At 40.3% G+C, this 20,964-nt stretch overlaps 2 protein-coding genes across 6 annotated transcripts in view; both read right to left on the bottom strand.

The window, feature by feature from the left end:
• Window positions 1–20,964, bottom strand: part of LOC145433649 (uncharacterized) — a 96,710-nt gene that overhangs the window by 74,277 nt on the left and 1,469 nt on the right. For all 4 annotated transcript variants that reach the window (XM_080310832.1, XM_080310816.1, XM_080310806.1 and 1 more), the window contains exon 3: window positions 17,223–18,379. In XM_080310832.1, the coding sequence (XP_080166958.1) occupies window positions 17,223–18,379 (1,157 nt within the window). The remainder of the gene's footprint in view (window positions 1–17,222; window positions 18,380–20,964) is intronic.
• Window positions 18–3,940, bottom strand: LOC145433783 (uncharacterized). Of its 2 annotated transcripts, XM_080311030.1 has the most exons (9): window positions 3,710–3,940; window positions 3,561–3,652; window positions 3,363–3,497; window positions 3,019–3,127; window positions 2,764–2,958; window positions 2,490–2,693; window positions 2,301–2,433; window positions 2,164–2,243; window positions 18–829 (listed from the first exon to the last, which is right to left on the bottom strand). In XM_080311030.1, exons 5-9 carry the CDS (start codon window positions 2,905–2,907, stop codon window positions 653–655), a joined length of 738 nt encoding a protein of 245 aa, XP_080167156.1. In that variant the 5' UTR covers window positions 2,908–2,958; window positions 3,019–3,127; window positions 3,363–3,497; window positions 3,561–3,652; window positions 3,710–3,940; the 3' UTR covers window positions 18–652. The 2 variants fall into 2 exon arrangements, with proteins under 2 accessions (XP_080167156.1, XP_080167166.1); XM_080311040.1 differs by having other exon boundaries at window positions 3,363–3,652.

Raw genomic sequence — 20,964 nt, 5'->3', positions numbered from 1 at the left:
CGACAGTACAACTGACATGATGCACGGTGGTCATAATTGTTCACAAATCAATAGAAAGAACAGGCATTTTGTATACAGCAAATGAATATGAAGCAGAAGCAACACATGCAGCAGGAACAGTAGTAACACCAGCAGTCAGCACAGTATAATAACACAGTATGGAACAATAACAAAAGTGTCACGACTTGGCCATCAGAGACCTGTGTTAATAAGATTGAAGAGGTCAAAGTAAAGGCAAGATCACATTATTCAGCATGGGAACTTGGGTAAAACCTAATGTCATAATTTATTGCTCAGGGGCAGCAATTGCCACGTGCTGATACTTCTCGTGGTATAGTAAATGAATGGAAAGTACGCAAGTACTCTGAAACAGTTAATTTGGCCAGATACTAACTTATTCCACTTCTATTTGTACTTTACAGAAGTAGCAGAGTAAAAATTAAGTTCAGAGCAGTTCAAAATGTGATTTAGCACTACAAAAAAGCTAAATTTTCTTAATAACTGATCATTCTTTACATCAATGTCCATTAGTTGTAAAATCAGTCGAATCACTTTCTATATCACATGTTATCACAGATTGAAGTGACTGCAGATGGTACACGCAGTCCCTTGATTTTGCCAATGCAGATGGATAAGAAATGCAATGTGTTATTCACACTGCGCTTGAATTGGATATTAAATACCCAATGCAGGGATAGAATGATAGCCAAAGCATATGCATATGCATAAAATCTACAACGTCATTAATCTTAATCCCATCAAAGTGTACCGTCCATATCTTTTTCCCAGTGTCCAAATGTATGATTGGGTTTGGTGATTCCGAATCATCCTGAAAAGAAAGGTACATCTGTATATTGAAAGGCAATGAGAGTAGTACGACTACGAGAGTAATTTTTTATCAAACAGGTGTAATTGGTCCAACAATGACGAGTACAGCACTTACTAACACACTGGTTCTCAATCGGTATGCCGCGACACACTTGTGTGCAATTTATGTCTCGCAAGGGTGCTTCAAGAGATTTCTTCTACATTAGGATATTATGCGCGAAATACTTCCAGCCTTTATACAGCAAATGATCATTAATCTAAATCGGCTCTATCTGACGGATCAAAATTGCTGTCATGCCCAATGTTCCCTCTAAGCTGCGCACAAAAAATTCGAAGTGATAACCTTTTTTTTCGTGGTTACGTACTGTTGTCCAAGTAACCGCGCATTGAGTGTGTGCTGACTCGTAAAAATTGGAGGGAACATTGGTCCCGCCCGCAATCAATACCCCGCTCGAATTCACTTTACTCGGCATATCCTCATCGTCTTCCTAATTACCAGCGAGAAATGAACCCACTTGGAAGTGACGGTCCCGTTAAAAAATTTGACGAACATAGCCATCCACATTGCGATTGTTAGGTAGCGTATCAGTACTGCCGTTAAAATGTAGGCGCGAAGTGCAACGTAACGTTATGTTACAGGTGCCGAATATGAGAATTGAAAAGTATAGTTGATCAAATTATATCAGCTAACAAATTTCCCCGTCCCAGTTTGTTGGAACTATAATTGAGCTGCAGGTGGCTGCCAATAGAACTACAGCAGTGGTTCTCAACCGGTGTGCCGTGAGAGATTTCTTCTAAATTTTGAAATTATGTGCAAAATAATTCTAGGATGTAGGAAATGATCAGTACTACATAAGACTCGATTTTAAGTTTGTACATATGACAAAACGAAATTGCTGTCATGCCATCGTGTGCTCGAAAGGCTGAATTCAGCAGACATGGCGCCGCCTGTGTGACAATGCAGTATTCTGGCAGTTTACAGAGGCGTCAAAAAATGTTGCGAACCACTGTGCTAGTGTGCCGCAAACTATTTATAATTTTCAAAGGGTGCCGCAAGGTCAAAAAGGTTGAGAACCACTGAACTACAATATTGAGGTATTGCTATCCTCACACGTATTACACGATCTGCGAGGAAATGCGTTAGGCATCCATGTATACGCCTCTGTATTTGGTAGCGATCGTGTTTGGCCTCTTCAAAGCAATGGTTAATTACATTGCCAATGCGGAAGTGGGCTGAGCTTATTGTCTAACTAATATATCGAACTCTTGGCTTATAATGACCGCAGCAAGGTTATATTCATAGTAATGCAATGATGGTATGTATTTGGTACGAACCTGATCTATAACCAAAAATTTGTCGTATGACTCTTTGAACATTGCAGGTATACCGACCATCCAATTCATTTTCACAGAATCTGAAAAAAATTCTTAGTTTGAGACATCCAATAATTTTTATTCTTGAAGCATCGTACCCATCACAGCTGTAATGCTGGTTGGCACGCGACTCCAGTTTATTTCTGTCGCGTGCTGAGAGAATATTGCTTTTTCTTGGATATTGTCCAGTATATTCAGACCATTGTTTATGATCTTTATCTCCTCCAATAGCTGAAACATCAACAATTACCAGTAAACAGAAATCGAACAAATGATATTTTTCTTACCCAATATGATTCTCTCAGAAGCGGATATTCCATAAGAATTTCAGCAGTTGGCATGCAGGCTTCTATGTCAGACCGGCGACCTTTGAAGGTGGCTTTCATGGATTTCAATAGCTCTCCCTTCGCTGGGTTTAACGAACTCGATTCCGACAATATGAATGCCTTGTGTTCAGCTGAACTTTTATCATTGGTCAACGATTCTATTTCCTGAAATTTTTAATTGATATGAATCAGTGGTTCTCAACCTTGAGGTTCCCTTGAAATAGCAGTTTCATACTTCGTCCGCAACATCAGAACTTCTGGGTTTCTTGCATCGTGGGCTTGCCGTAGGCGATTCTTCAGCAGGAAGCCGTATCCGCGGGCCAGTCCGTCCGAACTTTTTTCTGTTTGCTAGGAGAACCGGGTCGTCTGTGTCTTTCATTTTCCGATGCTCGTTATATATTTTGTCGTTGAGTCTCGTTATCCATGAGTGCTAAAATGTATCGAATTTGACAGAGTGTGATATTTCCACACTGCAAGCCTCAAAACTTACATATGGCGGAAGAAAATTATCTTCATCAGCAGTAACTAATTTCAGAATTGGATATTTCCGAATTAGAGCTGAACATGCCTCTTTTCTCGCATGCGTTGGCGGAGAAAGTCTGAACAAAAAGTTCACGTATATAATCAACCTGATTGCACTAAAATTGGTACACAGTGAGTTGGGCTGTGGAAGTAACAGAGCTGAACTGGAGTAAAACATGGCCATAGCATCATTATCAGTCATTTTCCATTAGTCGTGAATAGGCATCTTGCAATTTCGAAAGCAGTCAGTACCGATTGACAGCTAAAATCTTGTTAAACGTTCACCAAACATATATCTTACAAAATACTTACTCGACTACATCTGTTTATTTTCTTCCGCAGTATAGAGGCTACGAGATCAGTCATGATTGATGAAACATTGTTGCGTTGTTCTGACTTTTGCAGACCACAGGGTAGGCCTACATCTCCAGCACTTTGACATATCACCTGCAAGATAAAATTGTGCTGAATTCTACACCATCAAGTATATCCGATGGCAGAGTATCTTACCAATCTTGTGTCATTAATAGATTCACAATGCTGACACATCAATTGGAATTACACAGACCATATACAAGGCAAATCTGTCACTTTTGGAGCATCTGTAACACAAATATGCCAAGTAATTAATTAACTAGACCTGTGAGGCCGAAATTTACCTGAATTTCTCTTTAAATTCAATTTTAACTGGCCGTCGTTGGAATCAGCCATCCCAGACAACATTTTAGTAACGGTAACCAATGCTGACATCGTCTACTTCATGGAATACGTCCGCTATAGCAAACAGGACTAATTCTATATTCTGCAAAGTCACCAAATCACATATAATTTTTCTACGTACCAATATATTGGCTGCAGTTATCAATTGAGCACGACTGCACAAGAATATATAGGCTATATAATATAGCCATCGCATCGGTGGAATCCCTGAATAAGATAATCCTGACTGAAAAACTTGCCAACTTTCCGGGCTCTGCTCTACTCTCACTACATATTCGCGCCATCTACTACAAAACGCGCCATCTCACTACAAAACGAATTAAGCCGGATATGACGTCAAAGGGTACTCACTAAAGGTGAATGATGCACAACCTCATAATCTGCACATAGATACTACGTCTCTAACACTCCCTATCTACAAATGACGCGACACATAGCAGCCCTCAATAAGATTCGGCCTGACTATGATCTCGACTTAAGCTGCAACAAACGCTACAGCTGACGGCAAAGCTTCTGCTGTCCAGTGAAGCCGAAACGAAAGGAATCGGCAGGCAACATTTTGGCGGACTTTTACCGAACTGTTCAAGGTTCAACCGCGGCCGTGTCTTTATTTTGTACAATATGCATTAACGATCTGTGAATAAAGTAATAATGATGGAAAATAATGACCATAATACTTCTGTTGTCTTGAGTATGCCTGCGGTATGTATGGAGTATTATGGACTACGTTTCCAGTGGGACATCAAATCTGGGGCGTATCTAGGGTGTGTTCGGATTATGTTGTCAATCGGAAACCATGTCTGCGGTATATCTGGGGTGCGTTTGGGCTGTGTTATTTCCACTCGAACATCAAGACTAGAGTGTGGCCTACGTGTCCACTTAATCATCTTCATGTCTGCGGTATGGCTGATGTATGTTGGGGCTGCGTTGGCCCCCGTGGATCAGATCTGGGTCATGTCTGGGGTGTGTTTGGACTGCTTAGACACTCCGACAGCATGTCTGCAGCATATCTGGAGTATAGGCTCGGACTTCGTAGTCAATCGGACATCATGTCAGGGGTGTTTACGGATTGCCTCGACACTCAGACATCATGTATGGGGCATGTCTGGGGTGAGTTTGCAATGCGCTGACACTAGGACATCGTGTTTGGGGCATGTCTGTGGTGTGCTATAACTGTGTTGTCACTCGGAAATCATGTCTGAGGCATGTCTGGGACGTGTTCATTATTCTCTGTCGACACTCAAAGATCATGTCTGGGTCATGTCGGGGGTGCGTTCGGACTGCGTTGACGCTCTGACATCATGTCTGAGGCATGTCTGGAGTTGGTTCCGACTTCGTTGCCAATCGAACATAATATCAGGGGTGTTTTAGGACTGCTTTGACACTCAGACATCATGTCTGGGACATGTCTGGGCATGTCTGGGGTGAGTTTGAACTGCGTTGACACTCGGACATCATGTCAGAGGCATATCTGGAGTAAGTTCGAACTGCGTGTTCTATCGGACATCATGTCTGGGATATGTCGGGGGCATGTTGGGTGTGTGTTCGGACTGCGTTGATAGTCGGACATCATGTCTGGGCATGCCTGGGTGTGTCACTCGGAAATCATATCTGGGTTATGTGTGGGGTGAATTCAGTCTGCGTTATCGCACGAACACTATGTATATGGGACATGTCTGGGGTGTGTTCGGACTGCGTTGACACTCGGACATCATGTCAGAGGCATGTATGGAGTAGGTTCAGACTGCATTTCAACTCCGACTTCGTGTCTGGGCATATCGAATGTGTGTTCGAACTGCGTTGTCACCGGAAAATCATGTCTGGGATATGTGTGGCGTGAGTGCTGCGGTCTTCGTTTGAGACACGAACATCATGTATGGCAAAATTCTGGGGTGTGTTCGGACTGTGTTGAAACAGGACATCATGTTTAATAAATGTTTGGAGTATGTTCGGACAGGGTTGCAGATCGAACATCATGCCGGGTGAGTTTGGACTTCGTTTCAACTCAAACGTCATGTCTGGGTCATGTCTTGGTCATATCCGGGGGTGTTCGACCTGCGTTGCCAGTCTGACATCATGTATGAGATATGTCTGGAGTATACGTTCAAACTTCGTTGTACATTATTGGACATCATTTCTGAAGCATGTCAATTTACAAGCACGACAGCTTGTTATGTGCCTGCATTTGGCGTTTACAACCTCCACAAGCTTGCAGTCCGCCATTACAAGCTGATTACAGGGTACTTTACAACAATAATTTTTACAGTGCAGTAATTGTGCGAAACATTTACAATCAGCAACATACAGCGGGGCTTCCCTATGGTACAGCCTTTGGCTACCCTGATTCTTCCAGCAAGTTGATGATCATAACGTAATATATCCCATTATCCTGATGACATTCAATATAGTAATAGGTCCATTTTGTGAAAATGTATTCCCAACGTTGGTATCAGTTGAAACAAGATAATATCCGATACCACTTTTGTGATAACTGTTCGCAACTTTCATCGTACTTGCAATTTGCAGTGAGAGATATCGATAATAAGTGTTACATCAATATTACCTTTATATCTGTGAGAAATATACATACAACAAGCAAGTATCTGGATGGAAACAATAATAACTTATGCAATGTGTTACATGATTTAATGACATTGCGACGAATTTTTGCTAGTAAGATCCGCTCACAGAGGCATACCAGCATCTAAGCCCGCTTTAAAGATTTTAACAATACATAAATCACTTAGGTAAGCTGATCTTACCCTGTAAAAACAGAATATTCCGAATTTCTGAACAGCCACACTAAATAACTACAACCGTCTGCTTTGCTCTGCTCGCATCAACTCAACTACGCTTCCTTCAATATTGATTGACGTAGTCAGTCATCCAGAACTCTTCTGAATTTTCGTCATGTAATGTTTGGTTTGATTGAGAAATGACTTTGATGTGATATGAAAAATCAGCACCGCAATCAAGTTTCTGCTGCTGGTCTGTCTCAGACTCCAAATTCCAGATATCATGTATCAGCTTCAAAATTGGAAGTCACTAGTCATTTAGTCAACTTCAAGGAGCGTCGATCTGTGCGTCAGTGATGCATCATGTATGTTTAGTGCAGTGCAGTTCCATCAACTGTTTCATGGCGATGCGGAACTTAATTTACTGAAACCTGTGATGTGATCGTCGATTTCAGTGGTGTTAGTGGTAGTTAGTTCGAACTGACTGGTCTTCCTTCGTCGTCTTAATATAATGGCTGAAGCACCGTCGACGTCAAGTGGGTTACTCACTAAGACGCAGAAAAAGAGTGACGTGTGGAAGGATTTCACTCTGATGCTGCATGATAATAACGGCCAGTATACTGGGTTTGCGAGATGTCAAAATTGCAATGTTCAGCTGAAGCATCACAAGTTGACAAGTGGTACGTCGCATCTTCGAAGACATATCGAAGCTTGTAAGAAGAATTGATCGCAGTTGAAATGCAAGTAAGCGAGTAATCAAAGGAGAAGGTGATCATGGGGAACACTGATCGCCGGGTGGAGAATACCGAAGAAGTGCCGGTTTGCCGTGGTGTTGTGCAGAAGACGTTTTGCCATCCAGATTTACGGTGAAACGTAAGTTCGATGAGGAGGCTTCGTCTTTGAAGCAGAAGCTGTCAGAGGAACTAAGAGTTGCTATCAAGTGTTATGGGCTGGCTGGCATCACCACAGATATGTGGACCGATCTAAAGGGTCGCAGTTCTATTAGCTTGACTGTCCATTTTGTTGGAGAGAACTTGACTCTCAGAAGTAATGTTGCGACTGTTCGGCAATTCACGGATACTAAAAAAACTGGTATGAATATCAGACAGGCTATCGAAAACATCGATTGGGATTCTTCGGCAATGGTCTGAATATATTTCGGGGACTGGACAAGATTCTTCGGGTTATCTCGGAGTCTGGGATTGAGATCCCCGGAGTCGGAGGGATTTTGCCTCAGAGACCAAAGTTGTCGGAGGGACTCGGAGTCTCGAAAAGCAGACTCCGCTCATCACTGGTCCATAGCAACACTAAAACCTAAAATCCATAACAAGTTCGGTTGTAATCATATGCCGCCAACTCGTCTTTTTTGTTCAACTGTAAAAGTCGTTACTATTCTGCGAAATTCTACTCGATATATTTTGTAAGACAAAAGTAATTACTACTCGGTGCAGGTGACTTGAGATTATAACATAATATGTTTGAGTATACGAGATTTGAAAGTCCGACCAACGTAGTTGAGAATTCATTTCTTACAATCGAACGGAGGTGTTATATTCAAAGTTATCATGCTGTGAACATAAGGATTGACACATTGATTTGACAAATGAGATTTTGTCATAGTTGATCAATACTTCATTTTTAAATTATTTGCGTTAATTAGACCCGGCGCTGTGGTAAATGTTATGACAACAATAAACTTTTCAGTGCAATTGTTATTAACATATTAAATTGTAAAACTATGCGTGTCTGAAATGTTCTTGATAGGAAAATTACTCCACCTTGGTAAAAATCACTCTGCGTATCGCGGATGTCAGGAAATATTTTACAAATGTAATTGTTTCCAGTAACCAAGACTAAAGACGAAACAACAATATCGATAATATTACATTCAACATCCAGTACAATTATTAAAATCTATCGTTTGCTATAACCGGTGCTAAAGATGTAATAATTCCATTATTCATGTATTGAACACCCGATACAAAATGCTTTATTATCACAATTCGTAACGAGTAATTGTAACGACTAAGTGTAGAGTCAGTATATCACAATGACACGTCGTTACTATTGAACCCAGCAATTGATACGATTTATTGTCGGGATTTGTGACAGCGCATTGAAACATACACAGCTTACACAGTGTGAAGATATCACTTTGGGTATCGAGTACCGTTTGAAGCGTGCGATCAATACATAATTCCGTTCATACTAAGACCATGTTACGGCAATATATGGCTGCTTGCCTGTCTCCAAGTCATCTATGCCCACATTTAATGTACAGAGTCGTCGCATGATGAGACTTGAGAACATGAATTTGTTTTCCATGATGTTTGTACACCGACACATTGTATGTACACCTCGTTTACGCGAATACTTGGTGTGTATGAACAATCGTGACGTACTTGATGTGATGGTGTATGCATTGGTATTTTTCATGGAGACAAAACACGGTCTGTAACATGTTTACTTGAATATTGGTCGTTGGTTCATGAGTGAATATCCGGATCCGGCCCACACACTTTCTCATATTAGTGATCCGGTTTCAGCTGACTGGAGCGATATGTATTGACCAGTAAAGACACAATTTAGTAAACAGACCTGAGGAAACTCACAAGTAACCCGGAGTTGTTAGCGCGATGGGGAACATAAATTCATCCGTTTTCCGAACACCATAATCCGTGTATCAATCAGTTACCAAAGTCGAGGAGGTGTTTTATTCAGACATTTTGACTCTGGAAAATCCAAAGCACGAACCCGGACATCACGGACATATCGGAAACCCCTTTATTCGCCAATTCTGAAAACATACATGTCGATGTACAACAGCACATTGTTATTGTATGTGAGTAACCAATGATTTTGATGGGATGCATCAGAGCAAGTGAATATTTGATTAGACAAATGTATCGGAGTCGTTGTTGGTGTATATTTTGTCACTGCCCGTTGTAACAATATACAAAAATATCAAATTGTCCGGTGTGGTTGTCAGTTTTCAAAACGAAAATGATATTGTTACCCAGGGAAAAGATAGATTTCCAAGTGAAAACGGTATTGGTACTCAGGTAAATGACAGTTTTCCAAACGAAAAGGGTTTCTTACCCAGGAGAAAATATATTTCCAAAAAGAAAATGATTAGTTACTCTAGGTAAAAGTATCTTTCCAAGTGAAAATGGTTTGTTGTTGTAGGAAACAAATAGATTTGCAAACGACAAGGGTTTTGTTTCCCTACGAAAGGATAGAACCCAAAGTGAAAATGTATTGTTACTCTGGGTAAACGATAGATCTCCAAAGGAAAAGGGTGTTTTTACTCAGGTAACGGCATACCTCCAAGTGAAAATGGTAATTTTACACAGGTAAACGTCAGTTGTCCAAACGAAAATGATATTTTTACTTGGGTAGGTATCGTGTGTTCAACGCTGGTAGTGTGATTGGTCTTGTTAAACGTAGTTGCCGACTTGTACAATATAATTTTCGTGCGTATACAATTACGAAGGGAAAGAATGAAATTGCTATTATGAGTGTCATAAGGATTTACACATCTTGTGCAGAGTATCAGAGTGTCGGGACAGTAAAGATATTTTTCGCGTGCCGAACCAAGATCGTTGTTTAAATGTTAATGCATGCATTTCGATTACCGAGTTGCTGTACAATAGAGATGACTCTACATTAGACCACGATGTGTGCTTCGATTAAAACCACAAGACCACATGTAAATCTATTCGCACAACTCGATGATGTTGATATAGTGTTACTCAAATTAATTATTACCTATTTACACAACATAAAAATAACAATTCATGTCGTAGTAAGTAAGTTTCTTGAACTCGTGCTTGACGAAAACGAATGGTGATAAGTATGCTTTTGTGTTTGATTGAAAAATAATTATTTAGAGTAGTGACAGTTTGTGACCAGCGAATGCGAATCGATCATGATATTACAATACACGCTTTCGTCAACATAACGACTTGGTGCAGGGGAAATACTTTCACGTTTTTTCAATAACTGGATTCTCGAGACTTGTTACTTGTACGATGTATCGTTGGTGTGCAAACTATAACGACCATTTTGTATGATAGTATGTTTTAGTTGTATTGTTGTGAGGACAATCATGTGATGACTCAGCACTTTTCGTTAGCAAAGTAGATTTATTTGTGTGTAAGATTTGTGTGTAAGATGTAAGGGTCGTAACTAGAAAACATATGTACTCTGTTGTTGGAGTAGCTGATTTATTGCTATGACATGGACATATCCTGAAGGTTTGGTTGGTTTCTTGTTTTACGAAAAATGACGCGACCTCGGTGTCGTAAATTGTGTTAACTAAACTCGGATGGTTACTACAATTGTGCTGGACTTACACATGGTATTCGCATACTGTACACATACAAACTTTTGTGTAAACAACTCTGATGTTTCTGTTAGTACTAGTTCTGTGTCGAACTATTTGATTATTAAGATACACGAACAACCATTCAGACAATAAAGTTCTTGTGACATCGAAACAGTTTGAAAGCACCACCAATCATTGTGCAGGTTCGTAGCATGGGAATATCGAGCGAATATTTTCGTGTACCATGAATATCTTTCATATACACTTAGTATGAAATGAGATACGTGGAATAATAATTAGTGTCCTACAAAAGTAAAACTTGTTGTGTTTGATTGCATACTTTTTTAACATTGTTTGTTGTTGAAAGACGGGCGAGTTTACATTTAAATATAGTGAGCAGAGCAACTCAAGTAATAAATTTTACTCGTTTGAAAATCGACAACGGGAAAATAACGAGTAACAGTATTAATATGAGTGGTATATTATTTTTCGAGATATGCAACCAATCTTCTTAGCATAACTTTCAAAAATTCGTCGTGTCGAAGTCGGTTGTTATGAAATCGAAACAAAAGTACTTTGATTATCACGACAAAGGGAATTGAGATGAATGCAGTATTTCGGAAGTGAATGTGTATCGTTTGGTATGTTCAGCAATCACTAAATGACCAAAATATCAAACTGTGCATACAACTCGGTTAGTTAAACGATAGAGTTACAAGTCGGATGTAATCTCGATTTACAGATGACAGCTTGATGATGTAAAGCTCAACCACTCCAGCGTGTTTATTGCAAAGTATTTGACACAAACAAAATATTGAAAGAAAGCCCACCACTTGGTGTCATTACCGGGTGAGTGAAAATTGTTTTCTGTTGGCTAGGTCTGATTTGCATTTAGAAAAAACGATCTACACCGATCAAGCGACGCTGTTTAATATCCGATGAGTGAGTGAAATTTCCTTAGGGTTTGATTTAGCGAGTTAATTACCGGCGATTCAATCACATACAAGTAACGTCTTTTACTGACTGAGTATTGTGACGACATTTACTTTGACGAATGACAATGGGGGGAAATTTCCGATTTCTTTGGTCGTGAGCGTTCTACAAAATTTCTGGCATACATTTAGCAAGCAACCTACAATATTCTTTTGTTATGGTAATGACTTTCACAAGTTTGGTTTTACGATTTCAATTACTTTAGAAGATTCAAATGATAATTCATGATCACTACTTTGAGCAACAATACAAACACATTTTGTAGATTTCGGTGTAGCGCCTATTACGATTTTTGTTAATGCTATGAGTTTTGCGTATACTCAAGTCTAGTAGAACAGGATGCGTCCAGTAAAAATATTCCAAATTGCTTCTGTGTTGATGAAAGTCTTGAAGTGTAAATCTGTAGACTTCACAATGTCTTAGAGAGTGCGAACGGAATTATGTATTGATCGCACGCTTCAAACGGTACTCGATACCCAAAGTGATATCTTCACACTCTGTAAGCTGTGTATGTTTCAATGCGCTGTCACAAATCCCGACAATAAATCGTATCAATTGCTGGGTTCAATAGTAACGACGTGTCATTGTGATATACTGACTCTACACTTAGTCGTTACAATTACTCGTTACGAATTGTGATAATAAAGCATTTTGTATCGGGTGTTCAATACATGAATAATGGAATTATTACATCTTTAGCACCGGTTATAGCAAACGATAGATTTTAATAATTGTACTGGATGTTGAATGTAATATTATCGATATTGTTGTTTCGTCTTTAGTCTTGGTTACTGGAAACAATTACATTTGTAAAATATTTCCTGACATCCGCGATACGCAGAGTGATTTTTACCAAGGTGGAGTAATTTTCCTATCAAGAACATTTCAGACACGCATAGTTTTACAATTTAATATGTTAATAACAATTGCACTGAAAAGTTTATTGTTGTCATAACATTTACCACAGCGCCGGGTCTAATTAACGCAAATAATTTAAAAATGAAGTATTGATCAACTATGACAAAATCTCATTTGTCAAATCAATGTGTCAATCCTTATGTTCACAGCATGATAACTTTGAATATAACACCACCGTTCGATTGTAAGAAATGAATTCTCAACTACGTTGGTCGGACTTTCAAATCTCGTATACTCAAACATATTATGTTATAATCTCAAGTCACCTGCACCGAGTAGTAATTACTTTTGTCTTACAAAATATATCGAGTAGAATTTCGCAGAATAGTAACGACTTTTACAGTTGAACAAAAAAGACGAGTTGGCGGCATATGATTACAACCGAACTTGTTATGGATTTTAGGTTTTAGTGTTGCTATGGACTCGTGTATGCTTGGCTGTTTTTCATACTGATACTGTTTGAGTTGGTCGGGTAAGTTACAAACGGAGTTACTTGATAATGTTTTTGTGGTTGACTCTTTGAATATGGTAAGATGGTAAGATGTCGACACGTGATACTATTTCCGTACACTCAATTACAACAAAACATAACCCGATAACTTGTTCAAGATTTCTTTAGCTCCAAATCAATATGTGAATAATCAGCTATTGTGACAAGTTGAAATGTCGTGCTGAAATTGCGAGCGGGAACAGTAGGCGCTTGTGTAAATGCGAAGACAGCGATGGTGGTCGTGTGAATAAATTAATCTGAGATACAACGGAGGGAAATTTTGCGAGTATGTCTGACAAGTCTACTTCAAATCGCGATATGACAAAGTAGGTTGAAATATTTCGATTCAACTCATCGCATTGCAACTCGATCGCGTTATGTGCAAGCGGTTGTCAAGTTGGAAATGTTTACAACAATGGGCGATATTTCATTGATTGATTCTATTGTGTGATGTAACACATTAAAATACCGCGATGGTATTTACTGAAACTCTATTTGACAAACGGAAAACTGGATCGCGAATAGAGTTGTAAGTTTCAAGGATTGTTTCAAAGTATAATCTTGAAATGCGACTGGATCAAAGTTGGTAGTCATGTTTGTCAAACATATTTCAATTCACACTATGCCAAGGTCCAAATTTTTCATTCTGGATTATCTGAATTTATCTTTAGTACATCCCGCGAATGGATTCCGACACCGCACTATAACATTCTTAATAATAAGGACTCAAGGATTTTCAATCAACAATACTGGAATTTTTTGGTAATGTTAGAGTTGGCAAATGATTAGTTGCGTGTTTTTGTTAAGCGTTTGATTTCCCAGTAATAAATACAACGATTGTATGTGCAATATAGGTCGCGCGCGATCGAAATCCTCTTGCACAACAGGCCGCGTTTCCAAACCGGACGTATTTAGTGGGTCACACATGTCAAAACGCAAGCGCAAACATCTGTTTTTCAAAAATCGCACAATGCACTGCAGTTTCCGAAAGTACGAATCATCGCCGCATCCATAAGAATAACGATATATCATTGCCGCACTCCCCGTAAACGTTGGGATTACTTCAAATTGGTCATATATAATAATTTGTGATATACACATTAACGAAGTGCCAATCACGTGACTATTTACTTGATACATATTCAACACCGTGTGAGAGATGCCTATACCCGAAAGTACGATATGCCGACGCACCCATAAGAACACATGGCGAATCACCACCACAGCCTATACGCGAAAGTACGACGTGCGAGAGATGTCTATACCTAAAAGTACGATGTGCCAACACGAGTTTCCAATACGACATGCGAGAGATGCCTATACTTGAAAGTACGACGTGCGAGCGCACCCATAAGACACCACACGAGAGATGCCTATACCCGAAAGGGCGATTCATGACCGCACCCATAAGAACACATGGCGAGTCACCACAGATCCCGTAAGAATACATGACAGGCGAATCACTGCCACCGCCTATACCAAAAAAGACGAATCACCACCACGAGTTTTCACGGCGAATCACCACCACGACCTATACCTGAAAGTGCGAATCACGACCGCACCCATAAGAACACATGGCGAATCACCGCCGAGAGGGAGGTCTAAAAAGGCGATTCACCACCCCAGTTTCCAGGCGCATCACCGCCGCACCCATAAGACATAAGAGCCGCTTGCCACCCCCGCCGTAAGACGCAACAGCCGCTTACCACCCCCGCCATAAGACATAAGAGCCGCTCGCCACCCCCGGTTTTCCAGCCGCATGCGACCGCGCCCATAAGAAATAAGAGCCGCTTGCCACCCCCGCCATAAGACGCAATAGCCGCTCGCCACCCCCGCCATAAGAAATAAGAGCCGCTCGCCACCCCCGCTTTCCCAGCCGCTCGCGACCCCGCCCATAAGAACCCCTGCCAGGTCACGAGCGATCATACTAACTACTTTTATCATAGTTTATTCGGAATGAATCAATCAATCATTACTTTCTATATGCAATCATAGATGAATTTAGAGTATCGTCCCCATAAAAATCAAATGTGGAGTCGGCAGTTTATGGCGCGAAATTGCGAATTGATTTTAACAACAATCTGGAGAAAGGATCACTTCATCAAGGCATTAGACCAGTGGTACACCAATGAATCTTTTTTGACTCATAGCCCCCTTATCAATCTCGACTGAAATTTTTGCCCTCTTCATATGCAAATAGAATTGAGTCCGAAGATAGTAAATCATATCAAACTCGCTGACCGTTGATCACTATGAAATCATTGATTGTGATTGTATGAATAGTTATTTGGTCACGTGGTCAGAGCCCCGAGTGCCGAATTGTGAATATGGCTTCAAAAAAGTATTTTTGAAATATAGTTAGGCCTCAGTGCAGTGTTGGGATCAAGTCACTACCTTCGAGTCACGAGTCATTTCGAGTCATTGCACATTTTGACTCGAGTCAAGTCAAGTCAATCGACTTTCGAAGGTGACTCGAGTCAAGTCACTGGAATTCTGGAGGTGACTCGAGACAAGTCAAGTAAAGTCACGAGTCAAGTCACAATTCAAGTCAAGTTGCATTTTCGAAGTATGAGGCATGCTTACGTCATTGCATTGCTTGATGACATGAAATTCACTCGTAACTTTTGCCCCGAGTCACGAGTCAATCCACATTTTTGATACGCCGAGTCCAGTCCAGTCAAGTCATTTTAGTAAAGTGACTCGAGTCAAGTCAAGTCATACGAAAAAGGTGACTCGAGTCTGACTCGAGTCAAGTCATGACTCGAGTCATCCCAACACTACCTCAGTGATGAGCAGATATTGAGTTCTTAGAATCCGAATCCGTCCGACAGGTTGAGTTTCTGGTAAGCTATCCGTCCGACTCCGAAGAATCTCATCCAACTATTCGACTATCTCCAATAATCCCCAAATAAAGATTGTATCGGAAAACGTTGCGATGGTGTATCAATTGTACAACTGATATGAGATACAGTTCGGCACTGGAAGTTCACTAATAGTATATCAATGGAATCAACAAAAACAAATAACAAAAAATTGGACTTTTAACTATTGGAAGGATAACGCTAAGAGATAACGCTACCAATTTGAAGTACGTGTGCGAATGAAAGTTGCCTATACGAAAAAGTACCGAAATTATTAGGCCATCAACATATAAACAACCGAGTATTTAACCATGTTACCCAACAAATATCAATAACTAATAGAAGCTAATTGTTATCATGGAATTTTACAATTATAGCACGTCAGCATTGGATGCAGATAAGCCGCATTTTGCCAACAAATAATGGAAGGTGTGAAATCATGTTCACTAACAACTTGCTGATGCTTATAATACCTTTGACAAACACCTCAAATTTCGCTTATAGTCGTGTCACACAAAATGTCAATATACATAATGCTAAAGCACCATCCCGAAATTAGGTCCAACCAAAGATGTCCAAACTTTCTCACCAGTAGCAAGTCAGTAGTTGTTTCGCTAACTTGTTTATTGGAAGAGAAGAGACTTATCTTCAACTGTGCTGTATCCTTGGCTTAATCTGTTTTACCAAATAAATATGATATCACGATTGGCCTTATAGTATTTTCCACTCTCCAATGGTAGAGGTGTTTTTTTATTTATATTTGCCTGGACCCTTGACAAACATTTTGGAGTGCTACCAGTCATTTTGCAAGTTGTCAAATGTCTGTGTTTTGTTATCGAATTGATGACTTTATTGTGTGAGCTTGTAATCAAAACTCACTCCTGTTTACAGCTATCCATATAAAAATTACAACTATTCGACAATATCCTAAAATAATTCCGTGATAATATCCAAATCCTATCCGATTACAACTATTCGACAATATCCTAAAATAATTCCGTGATAATATCCAAATCCTATCCGACTGTCACCAAATTGTTCAATATCCGGCGCAAATGCTACCCGAGTCGGTCCCATGCTCATCACTGGTAGGCCTACACCTTCATGTGAAGTTGATATTTTACTCACTCGCATCGCTACACTAATGAATTTGTAACGAAGATGGTGGTTCTGTATCGTCTTTCCAACGAATCGTCCGGCATTTTCGTGATATGTCACCGAAATGTAATGAGCCATTGCATAAGCGGTGTTCTTATCAGAATCTTGTATTTCTAAATCCACTGTTCCTGTTGTTGCTGCCTTGTGTGCAACTGCCATTATAAACTTCATCTGCTTGCTTACAATCTCCTCATTGCCAGCATGATGTGAGTCGAAAAAGTCTATAGCGTCAAGGAGAATTTTTATATCAGTCATTGTTTCGTTCTCCTTAATTTGACCAGCCAAGTGTATCAGCATAGCTGGGGTCTTGCACATGTCTTTTATAGCTGGATAACAATGCAGGAGCAGGCCAACACGTTGCCTCTCGCCCGTGAGTTGCACCAGGATATCTAGAACGTCCTTTTCGTCGAACCCCAAGATATTGACAACAACAACATCATCAATAACATAAGTTAATTTCCAAAGCCATTGCGGTGTCGTAGTACACATTACCCACATTCCCCTGTAAATATCGCGCCGAAGAAGGTTGATTATTATGAAAATTGGATGTACCCGTTGATCCAAAGTTATTCTTGCAGGGCTAATAGACTTTGTTTTTGCTACGTCAATACCGTCAATGATCACTAAAACTTCAGATGGATTCTGAGCTATCCATTTTTCAAGTGGTTTTGAGGTTGGCGCACTTGTAACAATATTAGCGAATTGATCTTTGAATAACAGATCAAAAGGTCTGCATTCGCGTTCCCATTGTATGTCTTTTCCTTCAATGAAGACGATGAGTTTCACATCTGAGGGTCCCATAATTTCGCGTCTCATAGCTCTAGTGGTATACTTTATTGCAGTGGTGGTCTTTCCGTCGCCTGGTCCCCCAACAAGTAGCACCGTTGTGGAGGTTTTTCCGTTCGGGCGTAGATGTACTGTATTTAGTGACACAGCGTAGTAGGATTCGATTTCTTTCGTATCCGGTGTTTGACTCCTACGTCTCATCGATTCTCCTAGTGCCAAGCGTCGATAACGCGTGTCATACTCATTCGTAAGTGGTGCGAGATCCGTTTGTGAAATTTCTTTGTGCTCCTTCAATTTTTCAACTGCCATTTTCGTCTCTTCGTTGATCTTTATGGCGAGATCTGTTTTGAAGTAATACTTTACTTTTCAAAGTCGTTGATAAGCAATCGGGACTGGTACTCTACACGGTGGCAGAATGTACGCATGCTCGTATATTAGTACATGTGAGCCGAAGGGTGCGTTTTGCAACTGGCTGAGGTCCCTAGCTCAACATTTACAGGCTATTGTCACAGAGATAATTATATGCAAATTGGGTGATGAAAACGTACTCGAGGCAGTCGATGAAACAGACAATGGACTTTCAGTAGCTTTGTATCACAACAGAGTAAGTTTAAAAGCAATGCGCCTTCAGTCCCTGAGAACGCAGCCTAGCGATTTACCATGCTATGGACATCGCATAGCGATAGTGTCGCGGCAGCTCATCTTAAATTACTTGAGATAGGTTTCCGTGACTCGTTGGAAAACACGGAACTGCATACAAAAAGATGCATTGCTCTATCAAGTATGCCGGACCCCGATTGTGGAACAGCATCTCGCCAGCTATCCGACAGTCATCGAGCATGTCGGCTTTCAAGTCGAAATACAAGCAATTTCTTCTAAATTAGAGGTACCTAACTCAAATGTGCTCGCGGGCCAATTTCCTAGTTTTTGATGACGCCGCGAGCCGCAGCATCAAATAAAGGGTATTAAATGTATTTTCAAGTATGCCTTATCGGACGGGACCTTGTAAACTGCTGGCATTCCCCACACATCGTGAAAATGTGATATTCACGTAATATTCACGCCTGACACGAAAAAAAATCACATTTTCAAATAATCGAATAAAATTGTTGTTGTACTTGGCATAACTTGTCAAAATATTGAGATGCAGATACAGTACAAGTGGACAAATGCATCATGACATTGTGAAAGCTGTCGCGTTACAATTTTAAAGCTTGCGGCTAGGAGGCAACATATTGCTAATGGTTGCAATACCGACAACGACTTGCTTAGATAACGAAATCCGCTGCCCACGCTACGCTACGATAACGAAATCCGCTACCCACGCTACGCAACGCCGGCTACGACCCTCTTATATATTAGTATTCATCATGACAGTTTGATAGCTCGTTGTGTCTATGGCTTTACCAACCCACCGCGTTCCAAGTCACAAGTCCTACTCTAATTTTAACGTTTGAACCGACTCAACTCAAGTCTTTTTCATCTGATATACGATACCCCATAGTCAGTTCGATTACAAGTAATTCTATGGACGATTCCGGATAAGTCAAAATCACATTTTTCAGTCACAAATCATCAATGGGTCATGTTTTATCATCATGAACAGTTAACGTGATATAACAGCAGATCTGCCACTGCACGGTAGCCTTTGAAAGTGTTGCTATATTGAAGTTTGACGAGTAGGTTAGGGTTTTTGGGCAGTTTTGGGTGAATTCCAAGCTCTCAAATCTTAAAAAGATATGTGGCGGTTAAAAAATGAAGAATATACTTGAAAATCCAAAATGCTGACGCGGGCCGCACAAAATGGACTCGCGGGCCGCGTGTTTGAGACCTCTGTTCTAAATGAATACTAGTCAGCCTATATAGCAGTGGTCGGGAACCTTTTTTGTTCGAAGAGCCATATTGGCCTATTTTTTTCCACTTTAATTCCCAAAGAGCCATACATGTCAATCAACTGTTACGTCACAATTGAAAATTCCTGACGTCAGGGTAGCACTAATTCGAACTCACTACATGGGATTCGTCTTGTGCGCCCCATTTTTTCTGTAAAAACTCGTACTAATTATGCTGGTTGCCTTGGTTGAGCATGCGAAACTTGAATTACGAGAACGTAGGTTCGTCGTGATGTTCCTTTTAAATGCGAGAACCCATGATCACTTGCGAAGGTGCACCCAAACATGGTCACTGCAGCAATCTATATAGGCCTACCCATGCACTCTAAGCTTTTAGCGAAAATTTTGAAACCTTCAATTATTATTTGTATTGATGTTCATTACCCATGCACTCTAAGCTGTTAGCGAAAATTTTGAAACCTTCAATTATTATTTGTATTGATGTTCATTAATGACTATATTTTGAACATTTTTCTCCCGAATTCACACAATTTGCATTTTAATGTTAAAAAATGAAGCGCAAAAGCAGAGGTGAGGCACAGACGGTCCAGAACTCACCATTGATAACGCAATTCACCATAAATAGCTTACAATTTATTATAACTGATATTAATCCAATGTAACTGACGCACTGATTCCGAAAATCTAAATACTCGTCGACTTCTCGATTCTCAAAATATTCGGCGGCGACATATAACGTTGCGCCACACGCCTATTTTATCGCCAGTAGAGCTATACTTGCCAATCAGCAACGTGAATAGCTCTGTCGTTGTCTGTGATTCGAGTTTGTAACGTTTGTATCGGCAGTTCATTTCGAGTAGTAGATCAGGAAGACAATGTGTATTTGAAAACTGCGTTGTCATATTGGTGCTATTCTCTTCGATCAATCAACGTATCGCGCAATCCAAGATCTCGAGTCGGGTAGCGGGGTAGACTACATCGAATTCGCGAATGATATTGGTCGCCGGCGCGACAGTAACTTAAATTTGAAGATTTTGAAGAGTTCGGGCCCCTAAACCCGAAGACGGCTTTAC

The sequence above is a fragment of the Botryllus schlosseri genome, chromosome 1, assembly GCF_051294905.1.
Source record: "Botryllus schlosseri isolate E-star chromosome 1, Bs_hap1, whole genome shotgun sequence".
Lineage (NCBI taxonomy): Eukaryota > Metazoa > Chordata > Ascidiacea > Stolidobranchia > Styelidae > Botryllus > Botryllus schlosseri.
Note: the sequence above shows the minus strand (reverse complement) of the source record. Positions and strands in the feature narration are given on the sequence as shown.